General features: G+C 40.8%; 2 protein-coding genes across 5 annotated transcripts in view; one reads left to right on the forward strand and one right to left on the reverse strand.

Annotated features, from left to right (window-relative positions):
• The first annotated feature begins 1,408 nt into the window (after positions 1–1,408).
• Positions 1,409–12,693, forward strand: C20H5orf58 (chromosome 20 C5orf58 homolog). The gene is made up of 4 exons (XM_070357395.1): positions 1,409–1,488; positions 2,505–2,578; positions 3,856–3,949; positions 10,459–12,693. Exons 3-4 carry the CDS (start codon positions 3,856–3,858, stop codon positions 10,602–10,604), a joined length of 240 nt encoding a protein of 79 aa, XP_070213496.1. The 5' UTR covers positions 1,409–1,488; positions 2,505–2,578; the 3' UTR covers positions 10,605–12,693.
• A 319-nt stretch (positions 12,694–13,012) lies between these two features.
• LCP2 (lymphocyte cytosolic protein 2) overlaps positions 13,013–25,505 on the reverse strand; it is a 47,516-nt gene continuing 35,023 nt past the window's right edge. For all 4 annotated transcript variants that reach the window (XM_070357392.1, XM_070357391.1, XM_070357394.1 and 1 more), the window contains 7 exons: positions 24,810–24,822; positions 23,756–23,885; positions 22,257–22,306; positions 18,956–19,047; positions 18,279–18,356; positions 15,920–16,075; positions 13,013–13,764 (listed from right to left, as the gene is read on the reverse strand). In XM_070357392.1, the coding sequence (XP_070213493.1) occupies positions 13,642–13,764; positions 15,920–16,075; positions 18,279–18,356; positions 18,956–19,047; positions 22,257–22,306; positions 23,756–23,885; positions 24,810–24,822 (642 nt within the window). In that variant the 3' untranslated portion in view covers positions 13,013–13,641. The remainder of the gene's footprint in view (positions 13,765–15,919; positions 16,076–18,278; positions 18,357–18,955; positions 19,048–22,256; positions 22,307–23,755; positions 23,886–24,809; positions 24,823–25,505) is intronic.

The raw sequence follows: 25,505 nt of genomic DNA on the forward strand, positions 1-25,505 counted from the left end.
AACACATTTTAACAAAGAAATAAGGCTTCAGGATTAGGGTCATCAAGAAGTAAAATATCTAGATGATTGTTTTATTTACATGGTCTTCATTTTCCCTATTTCCTCTGCTTAAACTTGATGAACTTCAGATTAACTTTTACTCCATACTAAATTATCATACTGAACTCCATGCTATTAAAAAAATTAAGTAATTTAAATGTCAATGAAAGTAAATTTAAAATATTAAAGTAATAAAACAGGTGTTACACAGCTAGGGCAAGCAATGGTAACAGCCCCCCAGTAAGGAGTGATATTTAGAAAACACTGATTGGCATCATCTCTCTCACAAGGAAACAGATGAGGAAACTGAGATTCAGAGAAAAGAAGTTACTCTTTTCCAAGATCGCATAGCTACCTGTCCTTAGGACTGAAGCTCAGAAGCTCAGCCCTTCTACGCCCTTCCTCATCTAACTCTGCACCAGACAGCAAATTCTAGTGTTAAAATGAAGGTGGTGAAAAAACTAAAGTGTTCATTGCACAGTCCCGTCCTATTCTTTGTGACCCCCAAGGACTGCAGCCCACCATTCCTCTGTCTATGGAATTCTCCAGGCAGGAATACAGGAATAGGTAGCCATTGTCTTCTGCAGGGGATCTGCCTGACCCAGGAATCAAGTCCAGGTCTCCTGCATTGCAGGCAGATGGTTTACCATCTGAGCCTTCAGGTGGGATATAAAATAAAAACAGACTATGTGTTGCAAGTTGTTGGGAACCCACTGGTTCAAGAGGCTGCTAAGTACAAATAAGGCAGCTTTAGAGAAGGTGGACTTGTGTAGAATCTGAATCTGAAGTTCATCAAGTCTAAGGCAATTCCTGAGGGCACCAAGAAAAATCTTTGAGTCAACTCAAAGGCAGTGGTGACAGAAATTCCTCTTGGAACCCAGCAGAGATGGCTTGAATCTCGACTTCTCTACTTGGCAAGAGACCAGTGTATACCTCTCAGCTCATCTGCACAGATTTATAAGAGTGATAATAGCTAATATTTATGGAGCACATCATCTGCCAAGCCCAATGTGATGCATTATCTCACTTAACTCTCAAAAGAAGACGGATAGTAGTTATTATTATCTTCATATGATAGCTGAGGACATCTATAGCTATACCAGCGCTGGAGTAGAATTTAAACCCAAGAAGTTTCAGTCCAGAGTCTGACCTTAACCACACTCCTATTCCGTGAAAATTAAAGGCAAACAAGAGCTGTAAAGCACCTAGCCCAGCGCCTGGCACACAGTCGGCAAAATGCCTTCTCACTGTCCTCCTCTGCCCACGCAGTAGTGCTAGTTACTTCCTGCCACGCAGCCAGAACTTTCTCTGCAGGGGCCTAGCGTGGGACTACAACTCCCAGGATGCACCAGGAAAAGGACACTGACCAATCATGAAGCCCAATCTCACTTCCTCGGCCCAACTCTCGCTCTCCCCACTTAACAGGGAGAAATTGGTGCGTCCCCACAGGTAGGGGTTGTGGGCTGGCCTGGGTTACTGGGTTTTAAATAATCTTAATCCACCTTTGGTCTGTGTGGTGTAGGTGAAGACTGTTGACCTGTCCAGGCTGCCTCAAGTTGCATCTTCAGCCTGGACCCAGTGCAGTTCGCAAAGTCTCTCAACCTGTGGCTCCCAAGAGCCCGCTTTCCTCACAGGCACAGTCGTGTGTTGAGTCAAGAAGGGGTGGTTGGCTGGGAGGGTCCGGGCGCGTCTGGTGGTCACGTTGAGTCTGTTTTGCTTTGTTCCGATCTGGTTTGGGAGCCTGAGGGCTGTGGAATCTTCGAGGCTGCCACAGGCGCCATCTTCAGACCCTAGACTGTGGCCCCAGACCTGAGGCTCCTCTGGGGCGTCAGACTAGAAGGAGGGCGTGGCTTTTAGAACGGGAAGAGGATAATGATCCCCCTTTTCGGGGACGGCCTGGCCTCCTGCCTTTGGTCCCGGGATAGTGCCTGACTTGCATTCATGCCTTCAGCCTATGTATGGAGGGCTCCAGGGCTACTGGGCCCCGATCCTGGTCTCCACGTCCCACCTCCTGGAGAAGCGCCTCCTGCCGGCCTCTCCAGTCTCAGAGTGATGGCCTGACGGAGCTTCCTGGGGAAGGGGTGACCAGCTCTGGCCTCGATCTAGTCCAAAGGGGTCCCCTTGCCACGCTGCCCTTTGACCCCACCTACCTATGGACACCTGAGGGTCCTGGATAACTGAAACCCAGAGTGGGGAGGGTCAACTTTCTTGGTAGTTTCTACTTACCTCAGGGCTTTTACTTCTATTTTTGCGTTCATTTCTTTAAGGTTCTTGAACTGCGCCATCCCCACCCCACCTCCTTTGCTTTTTATCATCTTTACTTTCTCCTCAGACCTGTATATCTGGCTTTGCTATACGCAAGTAAGATAGCTGCCATTTGATTTTGAGCACCTAGGGGCTTGTAGGTGGATGCAAAGTGTATTTTATTTATTGTCTGGAGAGCAAACAATTTATTTCTTTTACAGTGGCTCTGAAGTGAGTGAAATAGGATAAATTTCCTTGACTCAGGAAAAGGCAGGGTCAAAGAATTGATTCCAAGGTTAGTTTGTTCTCATTTTTTTTTTTTTTTGACAACCAACATAAGGCATAACTTCCCATACTCTTTATTTCTGAAGTTGTGTGCACTAATTGTGGTTTATTCAAGCTATTTTGAGATATTTGAATGACTAAGGTTAGTTTCTAGTGAATGACCTAGAAACATCTCCATATGTTTATATCTGATACAACTGACTAAACATATGTTTTGTACTATAAAGGAGTAATCTGTTGATTAATGTATCTTAGCTGAATTAAAATGTTCATTGCCCTAACTCCCTAAGCTAAAGTAGAAGTGTCCATGTTGCCATCTTCTTAGTCAAGGAATTATAATTGTGTCTTATTTTATGCTTTAATATGTACTTAAATAAATCATATATGGACCCTGTCATTCAAACATAAGTTAGAAAATGATGCTTACATAAATAAAATTAGAGAAGATATTATGAGATTGCTAAATTGTAAGGAAGTTTATGGGCTTCCCCAGTGTTTCAGCAGTAAAGAATCCTCCTGCAACGCAGGAGACCCAGGTTGGATCTCTGGAGGGCATGGCAACCCACTCCAGTATCCTTACCTGGAGAATCTGATGGACAGAGGAGCCTGGTAGGATACAGTACTGCTGCTGCTGCTGCTAAGTTGTTTGAGTCGTGTCCAACGCTGTGCGACCCCATAGACAGCTGCCCACCAGGCTCCCCCATCCCTGGGATTCTCCAGGCAAGAACACTGGAGTGGGTTGCCATTCCTTCTCCAATGCATGAAAGTGAAAAGTGAAAAGTGAAAGTGAAGTCGCTCAGTTGTGTCGGACTCTTCGCGACCCCATGGACTACAGCCTACCAGGCTCCTCTGTCCATGGGATTTTCCAGGCAAGAGTACTGGAGTGGGGTGCCATCGCCTTCTCCGAGGATTCAGTACACAGAAGGGCAAAGATCGGAAAGGACTGAAGCAACTGAGCACCCAGGCACAAGGTAGTTTTACAAGTGCTGAGGATTTCTGGAATGGGGACATCTGCATTTCCATTGTAAGGGCTCCATTGTATGGATATGGTTTGATTAAAGAAGCAGCCTCATCCTAAGAATTCTGGTTAGAGGTGTTTTCAGTTGGAAAAATAGTAACAAGTTGATGACTTCCTGTGTAAGAATTCTAACCATTTAAAGAAACTATAATTTCACTAAAATTTTAGTAATAACAGATTTTCTTCTTCCAGAAGTGCTGAAAATTTGAGTGTTTTTCAAGTATACATACATACTTCTGATTTGTACATTGTTTCTCTTTTTGAACCAGATGATTAAGAATAATGTTACTGACCATAAACTAAATGTGGAAGCCATAATTAAAAACATTAACACAATTTCTTTGGAGCTAAAGAAAATGAATGGTAAGTAGGAATCACTGAATTAAAATGTTTGCAAGTCATTGTTATAGAGTAGTCAATTTGTGCTTCTGCTGGGTGTAACTGAATTTTGCCTATTCATTATGATTTCTCTATTTCTTAAGCAATGTTTACAATGTAGTATGAACTCTGAAGATGCATTATGTTTGAGCATTGACCTGAAAGATAGCAGACTTGAATTCTCATCCCTGACATATTATAAAAAGCTTCAGTTCAGTCACTCAGTCATGTCCGACTCTTTGCGACTCCATGGACTGCAGCATGCCAGGCTTCCCTGTCCATCACCAACTCCTGGGGCTTGCTCAAACTCATGTCCATGGAGTTGGTGCTGCCATCCAACCATTTCATCCTCAGTGGTCCCATTCTCCTCCTTATAGAAACCTTATGATGTCTAACTAACCCCTCTAAATTTACTCCCCATCCTTTCCTTCAACAAACTATTACACAGTGATGTCACAGTCTGCAAAATTCAGTATCTTTATCCATTAATCATTATAGTCTCTAAAGTTCCTTCTAAGTCAAAACTTGTAAGTTTGCTTGATTGTGTGAATTGATGATTCTAGTAGAATTAGACCTTATAGATCATGATATTTAATCACTCACCTTACAGAAATAGTCTGTAATTTTATTCCAGGTATGTAGAATTTCTGTGATTGAATATTTCATCTATTCTTGACCAAACATTTCCTGTGTTGGGAAAAACTCTCTCTGTGTTGGAAAACTCTGTTACCAGTCTATTCTATATTAGACAGTTTTTCATCATGGACTAGCTGAAATCTTTTCCCTATTCCTTTCACCCATTGGTCATTTTTCTAACCATGAAAATCACTGAATATGTAGTTATTGTTCTTATGACAACTCTTGATATATGAAGACAGCCTCTGTGTCAGTTAAGAGACCGTTCTACAAGTAACAAAATACCAATTTAACATTTATTATGCAATAAAGAAATAATAATAAGATTCAAGGTTGGGCAACCCTAAAGTTAATTCAGGGTTTTAAAGGTTTCATCAAGTATTAGGTTTTCATATTTTCTGCTCTGTTATGTTCACTCTGTTTATCACTTCTCGTGGTCATTACCTGCAGACATGATCATATACAGATGCTCTCTCTGCCTGTGTCTCTTAAATAACCCTTTCTCCAGATCCCTCCAGCACATTTTCCCTTTCCTTTCATTGGCCAGATTTGCACCACATGTATATCCTACAGCAGTTACTACAAGGAGACTAGGACTGCCACAACCAGTTTAGACCAGTCAGGACGTACTGCTGAAACTGGGGAGAGGATCACCTCAAGTGCAATCAAGTTGTGCCCCAGGAAGAAGAGGGAAGTGGCTGTTAGTTAGGCACCAAGTCGGGAGTGCCTGCTATGTTTTTCCATGTATTCTCCTAAGCATTTCCCACATTTATGGCAGAAAGCAAAGAAAACTAAAGACGCTCTTGATGAAAGTGAAAGAGGAGAGTGAAAAAGTTGGCTTAAAACTCAACATTCAGAAAACTAAGATCATGGCATCTGGTTCCATCATTTCATGGCAAATAGATGGGGAAACAGTGGAAACAGTGAGAGATTTTATTTTGGGGGGCTCCAAAACCACTGCAGATGGTGACTACAGCCATGAAATTAAAAGATGCTTGCTCTTTGGAAGAAAAGTTATTACCAACCTAGACAGCATATTAAAAAGCAGAGACATTAGTTTGCCAACAAAAGTCCATCTAGTCAAAGCTATGATTTTTCTGGTAGTCATGTATGGATGTGAGAGTTAGACTGTAAAGAAAGCTGAGTGCTGAAGAATTGACACTTTTGAACTGTGGTGTTGGAGAAGACTCTTGAGAGTTCCTTGGACAACAAGGAGATCCAACTAGTCCATCCTAAAGGAAGTCAGTCCTGAATATTCATTGGAAGAACTGATGCTGAAGCTCAAACTCCAATACTTTGGCCACCTGATGCAAAGAACTGACTCATTTGAAAAGATCTTGATGCTGGAAAAGATTGAAGGCGGAAGGAGAAGGAGATGACAGAGGATGAGATGGTTAGATGGCATCACCGACTCAATGGACATGTGTTTGAGTAGACTCCAGGAATTGGTGATGGACAGGGAAGCCTGGTGTGCTTCAGTCCATGGGGCCACAAAGAGTCAGACACTACTGAGCGACTGAACTGACTGAAGCATTTCCCAAGTGCTTCATGGACTGATCCGGGAACACCGCTGTCTCAGGTGATGTTAATAGATATTATAAATGGAATCAGTGAACTGATGATCAAATAATTTTGGGAAGGGCTTTATGCTAGATAATTCTGTCACAAATTCACAGTACATATTAACAGAGGCTGTGAGGAGTCTGATGTAAAGGAATAGGGTTACCTTTGCTTAATTCATCATCTCTCAAAAGCAATCTCAGCAGCAAGGATTACCTTTCTGAAATATAAATCTGCTGAAAATGCTCATTGGCTCATCATTGTCTTCAGGACTAAGTCCAGACCTCCTAGAATGGACTATAAGACCTTCAGATCAGACCCTGCCTACCTCTCCTTTCTGCTACCTCATTCTTCATTCCCTACACATTCCAGATTCCAGCCACATTGAACTATCTGCATATCTACATGTTTGCTCTTTTTTTGTGGCTGTGCCTTAATTATTACATGCATCTTCTCCTGAAGTGCCCACTCCACCTCCACAGGCTGCCTCCCTACCTCCACCTCACCAGGTTTGGTTCAGTTCAGTTGCTCAGTCATGTCTGACTCTTTGCGACCCCATGAATTGCCTGGACAGGGAGGCCTGTCCATCACCAACTCCCAGAGTTCACTCAAACGCACGTCCATCGAGTCGGTGATGCCATCCAGCCATCTCATCCTCTGTCATCCCCTTCTCCTCCTGCCCCCAATCCCTCCCAGCATCAGAGTCTTTTCCAATGAGTCAACTCTTCACATGAGGTGGCCAGAGTATTGGAGTTTCAGCTTCAGCATCAGTCCTTCCAAAGAACACCCAAGACTGATCTCCTTTAGAATGGACTGGTTGGATCTCCTTGCAGTTCAAGGGACTCTCAAGAGTCTTCTCCAACACCACAGTTAAAGGATCAATTCTTCGGCGCTCAGCTTACTTCACAGTCCAACTCTCACATCCATACATGACCACTGGAAAAACCATAGCCTTGACTAGATGGACCTTTGTTGGCAAAGTAATGTCTCTGCTTTTGAATATGCTGTCTAGGTTGGTCATAACTCTCCTTCCAAGGAGTAAGCGTCTTTTAATTTCATGGCTGCAGTCACCATCTGCAATGATTTTGGAGCCCCAAAAAATAAAGTCTGACACTGTTTCCACTGTTTCCCCATCTATTTCCCATGAAGTGATGGGGCCAGATGCCATGATCTTCGTTTGCTGAATGTTGAGCTTTAAGCCAACTTTTTCACTCTCCTCTTTCATCAAGAGGCTTTTGAGTTCCTCTTCACTTTCTGCCATAAGGGTGGTGTCATCTGCATATCTGAGGTTATTGATATTTCTCCCGGCAATCTTGATTCCAGCTTGTGCTTCTTCCAGCCCAGCGTTTCTCATGATGTATTCTGCATATAAGTTAAATAAGCAGGGTGACAATACACAGCCTTGACGTACTCCTTTTCCTATTTGGAACCAGTCTGTTGTTCCATGTCCAGTTCTAACTGTTGCTTCCTGACCTGCATATAGGTTTCTCAAGAGGCAGGTCAGGTGGTCTGGTATTCCCATCTCTTTCAGAATTTCCCACAGTTTATTGTGATCCACACAGTCAAAAGCTTTGGCATAGTCAACCAGGTTAACTGCTACTTATTAGTCACAGTTACTTACATTGGAAAACTTTTTTAAGCCAGTATGTCATTTCTTATACTTTTTCATATCACCTATCATACTATATTGTTATTGTATGTTTGCTCACTTACCCCATCTCTTAAGGTTATTCCTAGCACTTAACCCAGTGCCTTTATATAATAGGCTTTTGGCCAACATTTATTAAATGAATAATTGATTCTGGATGCTTGCACTCATTTAAAACAATTAGAGAAGCTTCAGATTCTTCTCAAACTAGATTGACTGTTGTAGTTTGGCAATTATTCTTTCATGAAGTAAAATAGAATAAATATGATCAATGTTTTCCTGAAAAGTTGTGGGATAGGGAGGCAGTGAAGATACAAAGGCCTAATAGAGCCGGACTAGGAAGGTAGACTTCCGGTAAATATGGAAGATTAAACAAACACTCTGTTACCTTCACTTTCTCCCAGAAGTATTAATGTCAATAGCCAACACTTACAGCATTTACCATAATTCAGATACTCTTCCAAGAGCTCTACGTAAATGGACTGAATTGCTATAACAACCTTATGAGGTTGGAAATATTACCATTGACATTTACAGATATAGAAATAGATATAAAGGGATTAACTAACTTTCCCAGAGTTACACAACAGTCTCACAAGTTGAAGGAAATAGTAGTACTAAAAACAAGGGTCTTAAGACAGTGTTTAATATTGACTTACAAAATCCATAGCTTTCTTTCCCCACTTGGCTACAAAACATTGGCAGCCAGATTTATACACTCAGGCAGATTTTCCTTTCAGGAATCTGCTAAGCCTAAGAGAAAAGACCTAAAGATACTCAGAACTGAGTTTCCTCAACAAAACACCCAGCCAGATCAGCACACAATAATTGCCATGGGAAAGAAATTCTAATTGTCTTTTTGGTACAGTAGTCTTAAATATGAGCAGACAACTATGGAAAAAAAGATGTTTGAGGAAAACATCTAATATGAAAAGCAGAGACGGAACCAATAAGTAGATTCAATCAGTGAGGAGGAAAAGATTACAAATGAAACTTAAAAACTCTAAGAAACTATCATTAATATCTACAAAGAAGTAAAAGAAAATGCTACATTTATGAAAAAGGAATAGGATACTATAAAAATATTTGGAGAACAAAATTAAAAGTGTGACAATAGAAATAAACTCTAGAGAAGGGTTGAAAGATTAAGTGAAGAAAATTCCCTTGAGTGCAGAGCAAAAAAACAGATGGACAAGGAAGTCTAACATTCTATAAGTAGAGTGTTGGAAAGAAAGAACACAGACAATGAATGAGGAGGAAGTCATTAAAGAAATAATCTGAGAAAATTTTCCAGAGCTGAAGGATATTTTTTTACAATGAAAGAGCCCAGCACAGTAGATAAAAATAGTCTTGTACTAAAATGCAATACTACAGAATTTCAGAACACTGGAAAAACAAAATGATTCTTAAATCTTTTAAAGAGAAACAGTGACTAAGAATTAGACTTGTATGAAATTTGCCCATAGAAAGGCTGGAAGCTAAGAGAAAGCGCAGCGCTGCCTTTGGAAATCTGAAGAAAAGTGATGTCCGGCTTAGATTGCTATAGCCAGTCAATCTATTAAGCATTGGTGTAGAGACAGAAACTTTCAGACTTGTACAGTTCCCTACCTTAGAAAGTTACCTTGGTTGTATTCCACCAAAGGAATAGACCAAAAAAAAAAAAAAACCAGAGAGAGAGACATGAGCTTCTGGAAGAGAGATACTCCACACGAGGGAAGGGTGAAGGGAGTCCATTGGATAGTGGTGAAGGGAATTCCCAAGGTGAGAACTGTATGGCTTTCTAGAGAGCTGTCAGTCCAAACTAGAGCTGATGAGAAGGCTCTAGGAGAGGAGAGACTCTCAACAGTAGAGCAGTAAAAGCTCTCGACTATACAGGGAGGAGGTTTACCCAACTGGGGAAATTTGGAATACATCCATGGTAATTAAGCAATGAAAAAAGGAAACAATTATTAACTGTGGTTGGGTGGAAGCTTGCAGGAAGGGAAATGTCCTACAAGACTCAACTGTAAAGAATATGTAATCAAAAAAATTAGACATTAAATACTGGGTTAAGAAAAATTATACTCAAATATATTGGGGGAATAGGGATAAATGGAAAGAGCTATATTTTAATCTTCTGTGGTCAGAAGCAAATACCTAAAATTGAGAAAAAATATAAATATCATTTAGAGATATGGAGGTTAAATACCACCCCTCCCAAAATAAACAAAAATGCAACACACACACACACAACCCACAAAAACAAAATGAGCTCCAAAAACATCAAAAGTGGTTGCCTCTGGGAGATAGGAACTGCTCTTTTTTGTCACATGCTTTATTTGATTCTTTATACTGTATGCATGTGTAGCAGATAAAACTAGTAATTTTAAAAAATACATAAATTTGCATAAATCAAATTGCAATGAAGTAAAACAGCTGACAGTTTTAGCTAAAGAACCCTTCTAGTAAGCTTCTATATCATGTTTATTTTGCAGTGTATAAATTTGACTCTAAATCAAAATTTGGCACATCTAAATTGTGGTTTAAGCAATAATCACTTAAAAATTAAATTAATAATTAGGAAATAGCAACTTAAAGTAATAATAGTTGCCTGCGACATATGTGCTACAATATAGTGTCTCATATTATTAATTTTTTTTCTTTTACACAGAACTCTCCCAGTTACTGCTTTGTGACCTGACCCTACATTTTAGTCATCCTGTGAAGACAGATGACTTAAAGGAAACAGAAAGAAACAGCCCCCACTTTGAAGAGTCTAAAATGCCAGATTTATCCCTTGCTTCTGATAGTTTTTAATCTGATTTTTTATTTATATGTTGTAAATTTGTGACTTTTTATTGTTGAATTAACTCATTTCTAGGAGAATTGAGTTTACTAATATATTCAATTAAAAAAATAAAAATGTGTTGAATTGTAAATAATCATTTCATGCTCTTGTTTTAATGTTCCAAGAAATGGCTAATTTATTTCACCAGTGGCAAGAGTATTACATAGGAAGTTGGCCATGGAGCACTGCTCATCCTATCCTCTATGCTTGAATTTGGCTTAGATTGAAAGAGAGTTACTAAATTATAAATGTATGCGTTTATATTAATCAGGTGTCTCCTGGTAGCAAGTGTCCAAAACAACTCAAACAAATCATTTATTAGGTCATGTGACTTACTAAATTATAAATGTATGGGTTTATATTAATCAGGTGTCTCCTGGTAGCAAGTGTCCAAAACAACTCAAACAAATCATTTATTAGGTCATGTGACTTGAAAGTCCATGGTTGGGATAGATTTCAGGGCCTTCACTAATTCATCAGATCTCTCTGCCCTGGTTCTGTTTCTGTGCACTGGTCTATATCCTTTCCTGTTAAAAACTCATCACGTCATGTAACAGGTAGAAGAGAATAGAGGTGGGTGTACAGCATTATCTTTTGGAGACCCCAGAGAAAAGAGGGATCCTTTGTCTTAGCCTCTGTGTTTAACAATCCAGAGAAGGATCTTGACTGGGCCAGCTTCAATTAAGATGGGTTCTGAACAGCTGTGTTTGGGGAGGCTGGGATATAGGCCAGGTCAGTGGAAAAGGAGCAATGCGTGCCTGCTCAGTCACTCAGTTGTGTCCAACTCTTTTTGACCTCCATGGATTGTAGCTCACCAGGCTTCTCTGTCCATGGGATTTCCCAGGCAAGAATACTGAAGTGAGTTGTCATTCCCTCCTCCAGGGTATCTTACCAACCCAGGGATCGGACCTGCGTCTCCTGCATTGGTAGATTCTTAACCACTGAGCCACCTGGGAAACCCTCTAGAGAAAGAAAGGCCCCACCAAAAGAATAGAGTTGCCATGGCCTGAAGCAGGGGAGGAAGAATACTTGTCATAAAAACGTCAGATACTCACAACTCATTTCAGTTATTGCAGTGGAATAGGTTTTCTACCCCTTTCCACCAACAGCAACTTAAAATAATAAACATTTGTTTACCCTGGTGGCTCAGACGATACAGCATCTGCCCGCAATGCGGGAGACCCGGGTTCGATCCCTGGGTAGGAAAGATCCCCTTGAGAAGGAAATGGCAACCCACTCCAATATTCTTGCCTAGAAAATCCCATGGATGGAGGAGCCTGGTGGGCTACAGTCCATGGGGTCGCAAAGAGTCGGACACAACTGAGCGACGTCATTTTCACTTTACCTTGTAAACATTATTCACTACAAGATAGTTGCTTTGAAATCTACTGTGTTGTTGATTTTAGAAACTTTTGAACATTAAGTATAGAATACTGTGAAGCAAGGTGCGAGGTCAGCTCACTCCATACCAGAACCTGTAGAGTTTTCTATGCTCAATGCCCAGCACCCAGCTCAGTGCACAGAATAAACATGAAATAAATGCTCACTGAATATCCTATTGAATAAACATGTTGTAAATGATGCAGGTTTTTCAGTTTTAGAATTCCTGAGTTCTGGGTCCTGATTTGAGAACTTCTAGTTTGTAAGGATGAAGTTTTGTGAAGCATCTTGTCTATCATCATTGATTAAAAGTCTCCACAGATTCGTTATCTTGGCAAATCATTACTTTTAACTAGATGACTTCCAGTATCTCTTCCAGTGGTCTTTCTAAAAGTTCATGAAAATGAAAGTACAAGATATTATTTGTGGCTTATAAAACTCATGGATAAAACCAAGAAGACAAAAAATTTTATTATTAATACAAGTTGTGAAATAATAACCAAGGCCTCAAAAGGGGAAATTTAAATGAATGTGAAGTTTTCGTCTTGTGAAATTGCTTACTATTTTTTATTAAATGAGATATGTAAGTTGAAGGAAAGAATTGAATTGCTTTGAAGAATTTATAAAGGCTTTTGGGGAAGGGTGAAGATAATGGCTTTATGACAGATGGCAGGGGGGGATAAAAATAGAAGAAAGGTATCTAATTGGAAAGTCTGATTAAACTTTTCCATGTACACATAAATTGCTCTTTCATCTTCCCAGGAAGATGTTGGTAAAAATCACATCACTTGATACTTTTGGAGTTGGGTGGAGGTGGAAGAGATAGGATGAGGATGTCAGATGTGATGAAATTAAATCTGGTGTATTTGATGCCAAAGCCTCATTCTAAATTTAAAATGTTTTCTTTTGGTATTTGTAGCTTAAATTTGCTTTAAAACAGGAAAATAATAGTTAAATAATTTTAAAAAGTCAATAAGTTGTTTTAGGAACCAAAAAATGAAGCAGAAGGCAAATTAATTTTAATTCCATGAAGTTATTCCAACATGCATTTATCTTTTTCATAAAAAAAGTATACAAAAATCCCCACCCTCCAGCAAAAACATGAAATAAGAAAGGATGATATCTTTTGAAGCTTCTTAAATTATTGCTGCCAAGAAACTGAATTTTAGTAATTTCAAATTATACATATAAAATTGATGATTGCCTTTGACTGACAAAGGATTGGCTAGTTAAAAAATCAGTTTCATGTGTTACCAAAATCTGTTACCATTTCAGTGTTTCTAAACTTGCCCCAAATTGTTCCTATAGGTGTGCCAACTAATGCACTTGGACATGGGTATTCAAAAATACACATGTTTTTAAAATGAATCATTACAGTGCACTGTTAGACTTCAAGTGTGAACATTATTACTTATGTGCTTTACAAACATTGAAGAAAAATAAATAAATTATGGGATATTTGACAGTCTTCATTCCAAACAGTTTCATAAGTGAAAGGACACAACCCTTATGTTCGTGTTGGAGGCGTTCAATTCAGCCCTAAGGGTTTGACCGTTCACCAAGGTTGACTGATCTTCCCACGCTGGGACAGAGGCAGGAGGAAGGTTCGTTTGCTTGGCTAACTTGCTAGGGATAACCTGCAGAGTACGTCAACGTGCACTGGTATCTGGAACCTCGGTTTTTCCCATCAATAAGCAGAAGCGGCATCTTTCTGAAGTAGTCGATAATATCTGACACAGACAGAAAGTCCTGAAAGATTCAAAATAGGAAGGAAATCAGCATTGGAATGTGTAGCATGAATTTCGCAGTTTTTTTTTTAATCTGCATAATATCCTACCTCTTGTACTGTAAGGATTATCAGTCTATATAAAATTTGGCAAAGATTTTAATGATTTCTGCTGTGGAACTTTGAAAAAAATTCTTCACCAACATTCAACATACTATGGATAAAAGACAATATGTATTTATGTATATGTTATTTAACTTCATGTAGGGGGTTATATATATTATATACAGAGAGACATAGAGGGAGAGTCTAATTATGATAGCTTTACCTTAGGATTGTTGTTTTTTATTTTTTATTCAAGTATAGTTGAGTTATAATGTTGTGTTAGTTTCTGATGTATAACAAAGTGATTAGGATACATGTATACCTTTTTCATATTGTTTTTCATTATGGTTTATCATAGGCTATTGAATATGGGGCCTCATCGTTTATCTCCCTCTTTTGATAAGGACACCAATCATTGGACTTCAGGAAGACTGTTCTATTTGTGACTTGGTTTTGGTTTTTGTGTCCCTCCTTTAAATCACTAATAATGTTAGGAGATACAAGGGATCAGGAGGTCAGACGGCATCTTTGCTGTCTGAAGATGGTATCTGCAGTATGGCATAACAGTTCCCTCCTGATATCTGCTGTGTTCCCACTGCTACCTCCACACGCACAAGAGCGCTGTAGCGAGTCCCTCTGTGCATTACCTGTATCACCCTTTCCCTGAGGGCCAAACTGAGAAACCCCCATCCGTCCATTTAGAAATGAGTCAGACGTTACCTAGGTACCCCAGACAGAGTTGTGCACTTCCTCCAAGACTACTCTTCTAGGTGCCTCCCTCCAGGGCAACAGCAATGAGAGGTTTGTATTTGTGTGCTTCCACACAAGCCCAGTAGAGATCCTGGAGGGCAGACATCTCTGCTTCTACGGGACCGATGCAGCTCTGCTGCTGCTGCTAAGTCGCTTCAGTCGTGTCCGACTCTGTGCGACCCCATAGACGGCAGCCCATCAGGCTCCCCCGTCCCTGGGATTCTCCAGGCAAGAACACTGGAGTGGGTTCCCATTTCCTTCTCCAGTGCATGAAAGTGGAAAGTGAAAGTGAAGTCGCTCAGTCGTGTCCAACTCTTAGCGACCCCATGGACTGCAGCCTACCAGGCTCCTCTGTCCATGGGATTTTCCAGGCAAGAGTACTGGAGTGGGTTACCATTTCCTTCTCCAATGCATGAAAGTGAAAAGTGAAAGTGAAGTCACTCAATCATGTCCGACTCTTAGCGACCCCATGGACTGCAGCGCACCAGGCTCCCCTGTCCCTGGGATTCTCCAGGCAAGAGTACTGGAGCGGGTGCCATTGCCTTCTCTGATGCAGCTCTACCCACCCCAAACCAGTGATTCAAACATATGACCAAAATCATGTGTTTTTTCTACTGGTTTACATAATCATAACTTAAAAATATTTGGAGTGAAGTAGAAGTTATGGGTAAGTTGTGTTTCCTTCTGGAAATGTTTGATACAGCTGATCCTCCTCCTGGAACTTTGAACTTAAAAAAGCATTAGGTGTAGCCATAGCTTCCTTTGCAAAAAGCAGACCTGAAAGGTTTTCTTTACACGGTTCTCATTACTACCCAAAAGGGACTAATATACACCTTGGGGAAACAGAGGGAAATGTTTTTGGCAATTTGCACAGCTTCACTGGCCTAACCTCCATTTTTAGGGAGAAATGACCCAAGTCATTTTTCCAGATGTTCATTTAAGACACGGCCTTATAAATACACTGTATCCTTACATCAAAATCATGTCACAGAGGTGACTTTAACTCACTTCTGTGTCATAGAAAGGACTTGCCTTTGGCACCATCTAATGATATTTTTAATTTAAACATTTTTTTTTAAGTTACACATGTGATTTTAGACTAGTTGGAATAAAAGATGTAAAAAAGACACTGTGGCAGAGGTAGATACTGCTAACATTTTATCTCCTTCCAGCAAATGCAGGGTTTCACTAATGCAACTTAACCCTAAAGTTGCCAGGCAGTGTGGACCCCCAAAGAAGGCCACAGCCAGCTTCCGTGCAGGTAAGTGTGCAGAGAGGCACACGCAGAAAACTGGGGGAAGTTTGACAACTTGAAACCCTTACCTCTTTCCCTCGGAGTCCAGTTCCCAACAAGTAAACTTGGCTTTCTTCCTGATAACGGATTTGGATGTTGTAAACTTTATCTTTGTACAACACCATGAGAACGTATGGATTGGATATTGTTTTTTTAGAGCTGTCTCTAACCAGGAAAGTGCCGTCCTAAAAGGATAAATTCTTGTTATTATGGAAGTAGCAAAAGTCAATACTTCTGTTGCCTCTAAGAGCAGCAGACAATCCTCTAGAGATCTTGAAACCTACCAGTTGACAATTTAGTGAACAGTTAGCTCCCCAAACAGCAGTAGTCCCGTGTGTCATGGATTTCTTGGTTGTCAAGAAGCAGGCAGCAGATATTAGAGAAATTCCCAAATTTCAAAGAGATCTCTTTGAAGTCTCTCAATGAAAAAGGAATCTCTTTTACAATAATAAAACAAATAATAGATGGTTGAGTGGATACAGGGCCAGCAAAATAAGGACTTTGGTGGTTAACTAAAGATATCTCTTCCTGCTCCTGAGAGTTAATTCTATGCACTTTATTTCCACGGTCAAAGTCAGAATACACCCAAATACATAAGACATGTACCCATTTTAAAACCTCATGGTGCCCAGATACTGCATTTCATCATCAAACACCTGAAAAAAACCCAATGTGGATCATCCTTTTTTCCTGATATTTACCAAAATAATGTGGAGATCTGGCCTATACTTTAAAATTTCATTTCATAAATTAGCTACATAATATTATAATATACTATAAAGATCTAATATTAAAATAGAATGAATTAGGAAGAACTTTAAATTACTCCTTCTTCTGTGTATTGAAATCAGGATGATCAATTTGCAATAATGCCTTTCCTTTGTTCTTTTTTCATTCTAGGTTGAATGAGTAAATTCTAGTCAAAACGTCTTAGACAAATATACCTGTGGATTCATAGCTCTGGCTTCACTTCAGAATTTCAAGTTTTGAAGATTTCCAGAGCCCACATAGTATCCCTAATTAAATTAATTAATTAATCTGACTAATTAAATCAGAATCTCTCCGGGTAAAATCAGAATTTTTTTTTAATGCTCCCCAAGTGATTTAAATGTGCAATCCCCTGGTGGTCCAGTGGTTAAGAATCTGCCTGCCAATGCAGGGCACGTGGGTTCAATCCCTGGTCCGGGAAGATCCCACATGCCTTGGAGCAACTAAGCCCATGTGCCACAATTATTGAGCCTGTGCTCTAGAGCTGGGGAGCGACAACTGCGGAGCCTCTGTGCCTGGAGCCTGTGATCCGCGGCAAGAGAAGCCACTGCAGTGAGAAGCCTGCACATCGCAAGGAAGAGAAGCCCCCACTCACCGCAACTAGAGAAAGCCTGAGCAGCAACAAAGCCCCAGCACTGCCAAAAATAAATAATGTTTTTTTAAAGATGGGGAGATGAACACTAATCACTTCATATCATTAAAAAAAATAAATAAAATTGCAACCAAGCTTGAGGCTCGAGGACTTTTGTTGTAGTCTCGAGATGTGAAGAATGCGAAAGGTGAAGGATCTTTGATATATAGGTTTAAGATTAGTGTTCAATACCGGAAGACAGGAGATCAGGTTTAAGACCTTTAATATTAAACGACAATTAGAAATTTCTAGGGAAAAGGACAACAAGTTTCTGTTCTCTGTCTCAATATGGGTTCTTCCACGTTGCTATGGATGGCAATTGGGTGTCAAGAGGAAGATACAACTAGTAAGATGTTGGAAATTTGGGGGAAAGAGTTTCCTTTTGATGCTGTGTGATTCCTGTGAAAAGATGAACCATTTTCATTAATAGAATCTCCTAAGATTCCTTCAATCAAATGACTACCTTAATTTAAATTTTTCCCAGGGTCCTAGGAGTCATTGCTATGGACATTAGTAGGTGAGAAGCTGGCACTAATTGGTACCCTTTGGTATAACAGCATGAACAGCACCCAGCAGAATTCCTAGCCCACAATGTATGTTCAGTCTGTCTGACTCTTTGAGACCCCATGACCTGTAGCCCACCAGGCCCTTCTGTCTATGGGAGCTTCCAGGCAAGAATGCTGGAGTGGGTTGCCATTTCCTCCTCCAGGGGATCTTTCTGACCAGGGATAGAGCCCGAGCCTCTTGTGCCTCCTGCACTGGCAGGCAGATTCTTTACCACTGCATCCCCTGGGTTTTGTTTCATTGCATGATCTATCCAAACTGTAGGAAGAGAGGTTGTAAAAATAAAAATCTGTTGTTAATTGTTAGCAGCTATGAAAAGCAAGCTTGAAGCCAGTATCTAAAGCCCATCACTGGTACTCAGGAAAAATCAGTCCCATTTCTTTTCTCCTATTTATACTTAAAAAAATAAACCTGTAGCACAGTACCTGGTTTATCTTTCTAAGAGCCGCTTCTGCCTCTGTTCGGGTAACATAAGAAACGTACCAGTCTTCATTTAATGAATTCTGAAAATGCAAATTTTTTAAAATGGAATAAATTTTGTAGTTACATAAGTAAGTGAAAAAAAAAAAGCCTCCAAGTAATCATTTCCATAAATCACCACCTCAGTTCCATGAAATTTGAAACACTTGTGTTATTACTTTGAATATAGAATCATTCAGGTGAAGCTAAATAGAAGATATTTTATGTGAACTGCTTTTTATCATATGCTCATTCCCAAGGTAGAGGTGAATAAGCATTCATAGATAATCGAGTCTCTAATCAGGAAAGATTCAGATGTAATAATTTCTTCAGTTTAGAATAATAATATATTTAATGAAAAACACTGGGTTAATGAGCAGTCAAATGACTTATGCTATGTCATAAACTAAGAAACAGATGAAAAATAGAATTATTTTTCTGTTTAATGTGAAACACACATTTGCCATTGGAAGAGGAACATCAAGGAAAAAGAACCTATTTTTCAACTGAATTCTCCTCTCAATATTTTTCACCAAAAAAATTAAGACTAAAAGAAAATAAAAGTATAGGGGAGTATTCAGTGGAAGATTCTGATGATCCATTTGCTGGTGTAGAAATAAAATATGAACATATGCCTTATTACCTCTTCTTCCCCAGGGGATTGTGATCTAGGTTTGCTTGGAACTGGCGAGAAGTTCCTGCCTTCCATTCTGGGAAGTGGTCTGTTGCCGGGGCCTTTGAAAGTATAGCATTTTGAACGTTAATTTACTTTAAGCAATTTTTCACTAGTCATAGCCCATCATTGCCCACCCCCCACAATGCCCTTGCAGTTGTTCCCAGCAATTAACATTTCAAGAAACCACAGCTTCCAAAATAACTTTCACTTGTTCAAAGCCACAAGAGCTGCTCGGGCCCTGTTCCGCAGCATGCCAGTGAAATTCTGAGACACTACACCGCACATTTGATTGGTTGCTTAACTGAGCACCTTACGTATATACCATCAAGTGGTAACAGTGTGGAGGTGAAGATAATTATGTTCTCATTTTCACAAAAAGAAATGTGACTTACCCGAGATGAGGTGAAATTACCTTGAGAATATTCTTAGCTCTCAGAGCCAGCGCTTACTACCTGCTGTTCTTGACCAAATTTCTTACAGAAGCAGAACTGTGAGACTCACACAGAAGGAGGCCCTGACAGTATCTGATCCATCAGGAAGCCTGTGTCGGAGTCTGTAAATTACCCAGCACTTGTGCCTCCCCTTCTCTCATGCTTTTTTTTTCTTGTTGACAGTTCCATGAAATTTTTCAAGAGAATGTGTTTCCTAATCTCAGGAAAGGTTTGATTGTGTTGATTTGCAATTGCTAAGCCTGTCTCTATATGCCAGAACAGCTATTACAGGCTGGTAAATTCCGTGAGTTGAATGTTCTCTTAACAATTCATGCATCATTCGTTTGTTGATTCAACAGATATTTTTTCAGCACTGCTCTGGCCAGGCCCTGAGTAAGGCACCTGTGTACATGACCTTCCATCCTCACAGCAACCCCACAAGGTGGGTATTGTCTTCTTTTTGGATATCATGAAACAAAGGTTCAGAGAGTCTAAACAAATCATGTGTCTTAGTGGCAGGGCCAGAACTTGAACTTGTGATTCCCAAATATGACTGTGCGTAAAAGAGAATTCCAGGGGGACCCTGAATCACCCAGGCTCAAGAATCTGCATTTAGCAAGCACTCCGGGTGGTTCTGCGCCAGGTCTGTCACCTCATCTAACACATCTAATACTCCACAGAGGGTAAATCGCCGGCCCCAGGGCCCCTGAGAGGGGAGAGTTACTTGAAGTCCAGGTCTTCCTAGTCAGGATTATTCGCGATGCAGATGGGGCTGGCCTGAGCTGCTGATCTTCCTTCTTAAGGCTCCCAGCACCTGAACAGACCTTCCCCATGCTCACCTTTGCAGTGCAACATGCAGACATTTGTATAACGTTTGTTGAGGGAATGAAATCTAGCTATATGAGAAAGTCATGGAATGAAGGTCTATAGGGCATGGCTGTCTTAGAATTGAGGAATTATTCTCTATCTGCATCTGCAGGTCAGCACCACAAAGTCACTATTCATGACAGACAATATATTACTTTTCATTGCCGTCACCCTCCACCCTTAATATCTAGGTCCTCAAGGGAACTGGGACAGGTTTGTGGCCAATATAAAGCACATCCTTTGTCTTCCTGACCTTGGGGCAACCAGTGGGTTAGACTGAGGACCAGGTGTCCTGGCACTCTTAGGAAAAAAGGGATCAATTTTGATTAAGGTAGTAGAATAAGCCCTCTGCATTCATGGCTCCCACATCGGTGAATTCAGCCAACTACAGATTGGTTCAACCAATGGGTTAGCCAAGTCTGTGGATGTGGAGCTGTGGATGTGAAGGGCCAACTGTGCTACATCATTTTATACAAAGAACTTGAACATCCTGGGTTTTGGTATCAGTGGGGGTCCTGGAACCAATCCCCTCTCCTGTATTAAAGGGATAATTATATTCAAAAAAATAATAAAAGCCAACTGTTTATATTAATAATCTCTGTCACCAACTCATAGAAGCAGGGGTCTATGGAATTTACTTTGGGAGATACTGCTAGAAGTGAAGTGTCTGAAGCTCAGATGCCTGGACGGACCAGGCAAGGGACCCAAAGTAGTTTTACAAAATGATGAGTTGTGGCCACTGAGGGGTGGGTGGGGGGAGGGCGGGGACTGTGGAAGCCATGTAGTGAATAAGGACACTATATCCTAAAATGCTTAGGAAACATTGAAAATACAGTGGGTTTCACTGGTGTCAGCAGTAGAATCTCATACATATATGGCATGATGTGCCCAACTAAATGTAATAGACATGCTCCTGAAAAAAAGAGTCTACTCTTAAGTTAAAATTTAAACTTATTAGTTTTCTGTTTATAACAATACTAGTGTTCCTGCATGTGTACATGACTACAAAAAAAAAAAGTGTTTTATTTTTTCCTCACAGAATTTTTAAATCTTAAGTCAACCTTTAAAAACTAGGTAATTTAACATTAAAAGCCATATTTCTATTTTTTCTTGAAATCAGAAAGTCTGGTAACACAAGATGTGTTTCCTAGCATGAGAAAAAAAAATTGTTTACTAGAGTTGGGTGACTCTCCATAGTCATTTGACAGTCATTCAACAAACATTTTAAAGTGCTTACCATGTGCTAGTCACTTGCAAGTCTTTAAGGATAAAAAATAAACACAGCTAGTCCTACCGTGTAGGCCTTTGTGTCTGCTTGAAGTGGTCCATGAACCAGCAATACCGCTGGGAACTTGGAACTTGGGAATCACATGGAAACTTGCTAGAAATGCAGAACCTTGGGTCCCATCCAAGACCCACTGATTAGAATCTGCATTTTAACATCACCCCAGGTGATTTTCGTGCATTTTAAAGTTTGAGGACTCTCTCAAGAAATACTTACCATGGACACCCAAAGGAGGTATTATTAAAAAATACAGGTCTTCAGCCAGACTTACTGTTTCAGAATCCTGCGGGTTGGGGTCCCTTAATCTGTATTTTAAACATGTTCCTCAACTAGCACTCCAGGTTAGATTCATTATAGAAATCAAAACTACAGAGAAAGCTAGCACTGTCCTAAGCATCATATAAAAACAGCAGGGAAGACAAGTTCTGCGTGGGAAGATAAAGGCCACGGCCACCTTCCTGCGGGAGAGTGTGTGTGTGTCTGTGTGGTGGTGTTGTTGTGTGGCATATCCTGTCACTACAGCAACCTTTGGTACACTTCAGAAGCGGAAGTGCTGATTAAGGAAGTGCTGAATAAGGAAGTCAGATGCTTTTAGGAAACAACAAAACTTATGCCAAAGGCTTTGGGACATCCGGTCATGACGGCATATTGGCTAGAGTAGGTCACTAGAGCCCGGAGTACTAACCTTGAGAGAAGTATGGTGGCAGGGAGGCACTCTGCGAAAAGTTACTGTTACTGTGGAGGCAAAAAAAGAACAGATTTTAAGTTGGGTTGGGGTTAAGGGGTCAGAGAGGGAGCCTGAATTGGGGAAATGCTGCTTCTCTGGCTCTTCTCACCCCCTCCCTGAAACCACGGGGGCAGGGCAAGGGCAAAAAGAAGGAACTTGTTGAACATACTTCACTCCTGTCTCAGGAAGACCATGCCAGAGTCTAACAAGCTTCTCAAGACAAAAAACAAAAGCAACAGGAGAACAGCATGAAGAGCTTTAAAAGCTACTTTAAAAAGGCAGCAGCAGTCTGAGGACTTGGAGTCTGGAGCACGACTCAAATTCTCTGGGAGAACGCTTCTCTTTCTGTTAGGGAAATATATTCCATGGGCATGTTGTTTGGGATGGTGAATCCCCAGAGCCTAGTGGTCTACAAGGAGAGGGGAGGGCATGAGAAACAGAGGGCTCGGTAGTGCTACAGCGGACAGTAATTGCATCTGTGGGGACAGTGAGGGAGGAGGGCCAGTGGGAGGCCCTGAAAGCCTGTCTGCTCCACACTGAGCAGCAGTTTCCCCACCCTTTAGGCCAAACTTTCGATAAAGGCCTGCTTTGTTCAGAAAGCTCGTGCGAGTGGTGTTTTGAAAGAATGAAGGATAGGGCTGGGCTCAGGGTGGATGAGGTGGCATAAGAAAGTGGGAGACGCGGCAGCAGCAGAACGACTGGAAGAATGAGAAGAAGAAGCAGAAAATAGAGCAAGAGGCACCCGGGGTAAATGAAAAAAATTGAGACTCTTTCCAGATACCTAGCAGAGTGGAAGGATCTTACTGGTGGGTGAGTTTCCTTCCATCCTTAGGGTAGGGACTAGGCCTCTCCCTTTGGATAGTAAAGGAGAAGAGGAGCTGGAAAGGCTGGTGGGTGAAGCCTCGGGGGTGCCGGGAGATAGCCTGAGGGCTTATTTATGAGAAATGCCCTGAGTCTTCCTCCTGTCTGTGCCTCTCTTTCTGGAGAGCCTGCCTCCTCATGGGTCCTGAGAAATACTCCTGCTGCTGAGAAAACAGACCTGCTGGGGACAGAGCCCGTACAGTGAATATTCCACACCTGCCAAGTGCAAGGTGCACTGGAGGGGTATTCCCATCCAAGGAGGGTGAACTCCAAGTAATTAATTGGGCTTCTTGAGTGTTTGTTTGTTTTTAACCTACAAAGTAAAAAACATTCCCTGTTTCCTGCCGGAGTCCATTCTGTCTGGGGCCACGACAGAGCAGGCAATTCTGTACCTCTCTTCTCCCCAAACACAACACAGAAAACAGCAGTGAGTTAATATGTGCATTTGTGCATTCTTTATGCTCAGCTTGGTTTTCTTTCCTAAGACCCAAAATGTTCTGACCCTATGACTGGTGGCTTATTTCTTTCTTCCTCAACCCCAACGTCAGTGGCCCCAGACATTATGCTAGGTTAGAACTGAATGATTCAGCACACACCTTTCTGAGAAGGCTCCAGACGAGTGAGTTAATGGGAGGGAGTTCTTGGGCGATGGCTTGGTAGATCTTGAAGGGAAGGTGTTGGAGGTCATGGGGAGAGGTGATGGCTGGGGTGGAAGTCTTTGATGTACTTCAGAGGAAAAGAAAAAGGAAAGATTGTCAGAATCCAAGTGTCACAGGAACATACATCCCCAAACTGCTCCCTGATTAGAAGCAGCTAGTGTCAAGGGAGATACAAACATTCAAAAGATGAAATGTCATTAGGAAGAGGTGGGGTGGATGCCCACCCCACAGGGCTTTTCTCAGGAACATACATCCCCAAACTGCTCCCTGGTTAGAAGCAGCTAGTGTCAAGGGAGATACAAACATTCAAAAGATGAAATGTCATTAGGAAGAGGTGGGGTGGATGCCCACCCCACAGGGCTTTTCTCAGGAACATACATCCCCAAACTGCTCCCTGGTTAGAAGCAGCTAGTGTCAAGGGAGATACAAACATTCAAAAGATGAAATGTCATTAGGAAGAGGTGGGGTGGATGCCCACCCCACAGGGCTTTTCTCGATGGTTTGCCACCTCAGAACACAGTTTCAAATGCTGCCATTCTCCATCATTCTTCATAGTACACTTTTTTTTTTTTCATTTTTGAAGTGTTAACTTGTCAGAAAATTGTCAGTTAGAAATCATATGAATTTCAGAAATGATTCACAAGTTTTTTTTAAATGAAAGACAAATTTTATGCCATGTCATTCATATACAGTTAGTAATCCTTTACCCAATGCTGTCTATCATACTGTATGTATGATTTTCAGTTTTGCTGTACTAGTAAGTATTAATAGTTTGCACTGTTATACATGAACTTAGCAGTTCTTTTTGGTAATCCAGCCAAGTAATTCCATTTAATTATAGTTATACAGTATACCAACTGGCATACATATGCTCAATACTAATTCTACAATGATAATGGATTCTACAGAGTTGCTATACTAACTAATTCCATCTGAACACAGAAAACTAAAGGAAAGGTTACAAGTTGTAAAAAAGTCTTTCTGAACATACCATCATCTTCATCCTGGTAAGGGGAAGAAAAAAAAGATATTAATTTATCATCAAAGCACAATTTCTCAAAGAAAAATGTACTTCTCAATCACAGAAATGCCTCTGTTTTCTTTCTTTAGCAGTTGCGTGTCTCCACAATAAAGGTACTGTGGACAGTAGAACTTGCTAAATAATTTATGATTTCTTAATACAAACAATCATTTAAAGACATTCCAATCTGAAACACTCTTTATATACTTAAAATAGGTTCTGAAGTGTCTAAACAGCCCTAGAGATACTAATAATGATGATATCTACTATGTCTCCCAAGATTCATAGGCAATATTTCATCCAATTCTTCAAGCAACTCTTCAAGAATTTAACATTTTCATTTTACAAATGAAAACACGCTGCCCAAGAAGCACTCCTACCTTGCCAAGGGTTACGGAAATTGATTCACACCTAATCCCTCTGACCCAAAGCCTAACCTTCTCCGGGTCTCGGCTTTGCACTGACCACTCTGGTTCAAAGCACCGTGGCCTTGTCGTTCCTCTGTCGCCAAGTCGTGTCTGACTCTTCACAGCAACCCTGGACTGCAGCAGGCCAGGCTTCCCTGCCCTCACCACCTCCCGGAGTTTGCCCAAGTTTATACAGCCTTATGATTTGAAAACAGCTTCCAAAGAGTGTCCACTTGGTGCAGCACATCTATCTTTAGGA

This window comes from Bos mutus, chromosome 20, assembly GCF_027580195.1.
Source record: "Bos mutus isolate GX-2022 chromosome 20, NWIPB_WYAK_1.1, whole genome shotgun sequence".
Taxonomy (NCBI): domain Eukaryota; kingdom Metazoa; phylum Chordata; class Mammalia; order Artiodactyla; family Bovidae; genus Bos; species Bos mutus.